Below are 5196 nucleotides of genomic sequence, written 5' to 3' on the forward strand. Positions count from 1 at the left end.
AATTAAATTATACCTGCACCCTCTAAGTGTACCTATAGCAGAGATACAGATCTCAAAAGTTAAACATATCTTCTTCCCATATAGGGATATAAGTTTTTTAACTTTTAAAAGAAAGTTATTTTTTACCTTTTTACCTTTTTATGTTTCTCTTGAGTTCTGTTTTGGAAACCAAATTTTCTATTCGGCTCTAGTCTTTTCATCAGAAATGAATGAAATTCACTTGTTTCATTGAATTTCCCTCTTTTCCCCTGAAAGACAATGCTCAGCTTTTCTGGATAATTGTTTTTTGACTACAATCCAAGTTTCTTTGCCTTTTGGAATATCAGATTCCATGCCCTTCAATCTTTTAAAGTGGAAGGTGCTAGATATTAGATAATCCTGATTGTGGCTTCTTGATATTTGAATTGTTTCCTTCAAGCTGCTTATATGAATTTTTTCTTTGATTTGATAATTCTGAAATTTAGCTACAATGTTCCTTGGAGTTTTCATTTTGCAATATCTTTCAGGTGGCGATTGGTGAATTCTTTCAATGACTATTTTACCCTCTGGTTCTAAGATATCTAGGCAGTTTTCCTTGATGATTTCCTGAAAGATGATGTGTAGGCTCTTTTTGTCATCATGGTTTTCAGGAAGTCCAATAATTCTTAGATAGTCTCTCCTAGATCTATTTTCCAGGTCAGTTGTTTTTCCAATGAAGTATTTTACATTTTTTTCTATTTTTTTCATTTTTTTGTTTTGTTTGACTGATTATTGAAGTCTCATTGAGTCATTCACTTCCATTTGTTCAATTCTAATTTTTAGTGAATTATTTTCTTCAATTAGCTTTTATTTCCTTTTGCATTTGGCCAATTGAAGTTTTATATGAAGTGTTTTGTTTGTTGCATTTTCTTCCAATTCCAAGATACTGTTTTTCAATAAATTAATTTCTTTTTCATATCTATTTTGTAAGGAGTTACACATTTTTTCCTTTTATGAAGTCTATTTTTAAGGAGTTTTCTTTAGATAATTTCTGTTTTTCCTTTTTGTACTCTCTTGTAAAGATTTCATTTTCTTTCCCCATTTTTCTTCTAACTCTCTTTTAAAATCCTTTTTGAATTCTTCCCAGAGAGCCTTGTGAAATGGGGATGAACTCATATCACCTTTTCTGGCTTCATCTGGTGTTGATTTGTCTTTAGGATCCTTAGGGTTTGAGGTCTATTCTTTCTCCATAAAAGCTGTCTATTGTCAGAGTTCTTTTTGCTTTTTTGCTCAATTTTTTAAAGTCTGAGGTCTGGTCTTAAAGCAAAAGGCTTTAGTTTGCTCTGGAACAGTTCTTTTGACCGACTTCCAGGGCTGCATAAGCACTATGCCATCCCACATTCTTCCAGAGGCTCACAATTTGCCTTTTGTATTTGCTTTTGGATGTCTTACAGCAAATCTGCTTAACAGTGGTTAAGCTTGCAACCAAAACAAAGTAGACAAAGAGCCTTGCAGTAGATTCCCCGGTGCACAGAGGCATGCCCTGGCTCCCCATCCTGGCTCCCTGTCCTAGGTTTCCTGTGCTGCAGCCTGAGCTTGGTAGCCTCTTTCCCTGCTTGATTGAAACAGAACTTTTCTGAAGTTCTTCCACAGTATTTTCTTCTGGAAATTTGTTGTACTCCAAACATTTGTAGGCTCTGTCACTCCAAAAATCAGTTTAGACACAGTCTTCTATTAATTTGAGGGAAGTTTGAAGGAGGTCACACAGACACCTATTTCCTCTCTACCATCGTGGCTCCCCCTCTACTCCCAGCAATTATTAATAATTAGAAATGCCCAGAAATTAAGTGAGCTCTTTTATGGAGAAGCAAGTTAGGGGAGTATTCATGTATAGGCCAGGATACTTGCCAGGACTATTGCAAAGGAAGTTTTGGCATCAGGCAGAAATTAAAACATGTGGCTCCTTCTGGTACCTGAGTTTGTATGATTCTATAGCCTATCTTTCATACATCACCATATATATAAAGATATGAAAGCCATCTACATTTTGGCAGAGCAATTGTATGTTGTATCCCCTAAGCATCTAGATACTTACACCATGGTCTTGTGATTCTCTCATATTTTCCAGGAAGTTGTGGAGAACAGCAGTAAATGCTCTGGTCCAGGTACATCCTACTTATATCACTACTCTCAAGTAAGTTATTAGAAACTTCCTTTTCACTGGAAGCTCTATTTACAGATTTCTTTACCTCAGGATCATAATCTCATGGCCAGACATAATGAAAATATTTCCAACCCATGAGAAATAGCTTGTACAACACTGAAAGTAAACTTTAAAAAAAATTGGAGCTTCAGATAGTTTGCCATATTCCATTTAATTCCATTTAATTTAAATTCCATTTAATTCCAATTAATTTATGTTATCTTTGCAACAATACAATGAAGTAGTATGCTATTATAGTTTTAAATGTGAAGAAACAGGAGACATTACAAACACTAAATTTCAAATGGCAAATGTTACCTAAAGGTCATCTCATCACTCCTGTCCCCAAGCTGGACATACTGATGAATCATATAATACCTTGTTGATAGCATGGAAGATGAGGTAAGTTCTGGAAGGATGAGGACAAGAGGAGAGGATTTCAGCATATATCTTTGAGATGGATACAAATTTTCATTTTAGTTATCTCATTCCCCTTCCTTTAGATTAGATTAGAAACTATCTAAAAGAATGTATACAAAGAGCAGAAAAAAGTGGCAACTCACAACCATTGACAAATCCTCATAGGACAGCATACTGGGGTCTCCAGAACATCAGTTTTCTCAGTAACAGTCAGCTACCTCAGAGGAACCAGTGAAAGGAGGCAGGAAGAATCTTCTAGAGTTCTAAAACATTGTCATTTTTTTTTTTACAGATTTGTTTAATCCAAAATTCTTTAACTTTCTTTTGCATTATTTCTAGAAATAGAGTTAAAGTTTGGACTTGGAAATCATCCCTACATCTGATTAGTCTTTATCGGTCCCCATAACCGCTCCCTAGCACCTTCTTCACAGCCTCTTTCACATCCTTGTTCCTTAGTGTATATATGAGTGGATTGACACTGGGTGTCACAATGGTATAAAAAAGGGTGAGAAATTTACCTTGGTCCTGGGAGTAAGTGTTGGCTGGCTGGAGGTACATGTAAATGATAGTTCCATAGAAGAGTGAAACCACAATGAGATGGGAGCTGCAGGTATTGAAAGCCTTTCGCCTCCCTGCAGCTGACTTGATTCTTAGCACTGCTTGAGCAATATTTCCATAGGAGATGAGAATGAGAATAAGGGGAGCTAGGATAATAAAAATAGCCAATGCAAATGCTAAAGCCTCAAGGTCCATAGTGTCTACACAGGCCATGCCAATTAGTGCTGGCATTTCACAGAGAAAGTGGTCCACATGCCGATGCCCACAACGGGGGAGCACGAGAGTCTGGGGCACCATGATAAGTGCATTACCAAAACCACTCAGCCATGCTACTGAAGCCAGCTGTCCACAAAGTCTTGGGTGCATAATTACACTGTAATGCAATGGTTTGCATACAGCAGCATAGCGGTCAAAGGACATAACAGCCAAAAGGACACACTCTACTCCACCCAGTGCCAGGACAAAGTAAAGTTGAATAGCACAACCTAGGTAAGTGATGCTTTTATCTGGACCCCAGAGATTGTATAGCATCTGAGGAATGGAGCCTGTTGTGAAGCACATATCAAGGAAGGAAAGGTTGGCTAAAAAGAAGTACATTGGAGTATGGAGTCGTGAATCTAGAATAGACAAGAAGATGATAGTCATATTTCCCAGGATGGTCAAGAGGTAGAAGAATAGGACAATCACAAAAAGAATCATTTCCAGAAAAGGTCGATCTGAGAAGCCCACTAAGATAAATCCTTCGAAGAAACTGTTGTTGCTTTTTTCCATAGCCTGTGATAAAACATCACCTTTTGGTGAAGACAAGAATCTCTGAAGGTCATGAAAAAGAGTTAGAGTAGGTCCATCCTAGAAAGCACTGAGAATGTATTTAGTATTCCAGGAGAAACAGATTAAATATTCTGAGGTGCTGGAATATAGGAATATGACAGCATATTGTAACTTACAGACCTAGTTCCTTTTCCAGATCCACAGAGCAGAGCAATGCATACTTCAGAGCTGTACACTTACCAGCCCAATGAAGATTTTTCGATGGCCCATTATTGCTGATGAAAAGTGACAAATTATTCTATTCCATGTATACTTTTAGGCTTTCCAAAAATATGGGTTGTCCAGATCTGTGAGTCAAAGAAGTAAGCTTCATTATACAATCTGATCTTGACACACATATTAAAACATTAAGTACTGTGTCTCTAATTCTCTTGGCTGCTACCAAGTAAATAGTGATAGTGGCTTTGATCATATTGCATAACTTTGGTCACTGAAGATATTTCCTGATATTGGGTAGGATATGATCCCAGTTAATTTCAGGGAAATTCACTTAACTTCTAAGTGCTCAAAATCAGATACCCTTGAACTTAACTCTGGCCCTCTAGTCATTATTTTAAAGGGCATCAGTTAGTTTCTCACTGCTCTAGGGACATCTCTATATATTGCAGAGAAGATACTGATTTGCATTGACTGAATTTCCTCAATAAGGAATTCCTTATTCCAGAGAGATCTATTCCCAGGCCCATTTCTACTAAAAGTAAACTGATATCTATTTGAAAGTCCAGATTTCCAGACCATCTTGGGCCAGAAGACTTGCTAATTTTCTAATCTAATGACTGGAATGCTAGCCATAGTCTAATAGTCATACATTTAGCACTTTATAACTTACAAAGCACTTTCCTAAAACAAATAAACAAAACCAACAAAAAAATAAACTCACAAAAGTATTATTTCTGTTTTACAAATGATAAAATAATGGGTCTAAAAAGATTAAATGAATCGCTACTTTGCCACAAAAATAACAAAAACTCAGAGTTAAAGGAGATTGTAAAAGTCATTTCACACCTGAAAATCAATGTTCATTATATCTCTGACACATGTATATTTTTGGGCTCACTCTAACAACTTGCACAGTTATTCCTAGAATCCCAGAGGTGTGTATTGTTCTCTGGGAACATAACTTACTAGTCAAGTATGATTTAGGAGAGTGAATTCAGAAGGGGCCACTATACAGAGAATCATAGATCTAAAACTAGAAGAAATACAGGAGATTATTTAAGTTAATC

At 36.5% G+C, this 5196-nt stretch overlaps 1 protein-coding gene across 1 annotated transcript; it reads right to left on the reverse strand.

Moving 5' to 3' along the window:
• Positions 1 to 2971: 2971 nt before the first annotated feature.
• Positions 2972 to 3919, reverse strand: LOC127561019 (putative olfactory receptor 2W6). The gene has a single exon (XM_051996095.1). The coding sequence runs from the start codon at positions 3908 to 3910 to the stop codon at positions 2972 to 2974; it is 939 nt and encodes a 312-aa protein (XP_051852055.1). The 5' UTR covers positions 3911 to 3919.
• Between the last annotated feature and the right edge of the window lie 1277 nt (positions 3920 to 5196).

The sequence above is a fragment of the Antechinus flavipes genome, chromosome 4 (assembly GCF_016432865.1).
Source record: "Antechinus flavipes isolate AdamAnt ecotype Samford, QLD, Australia chromosome 4, AdamAnt_v2, whole genome shotgun sequence".
Taxonomy (NCBI): domain Eukaryota; kingdom Metazoa; phylum Chordata; class Mammalia; order Dasyuromorphia; family Dasyuridae; genus Antechinus; species Antechinus flavipes.

Excerpts from the sequence above, each read along its gene's own strand:
- LOC127561019 (XM_051996095.1), bottom strand. The coding sequence starts at position 3,910 with ATGGAAAAAAGCAACAACAGTTTCTTCGAAGGATTTATCTTAGTGGGC.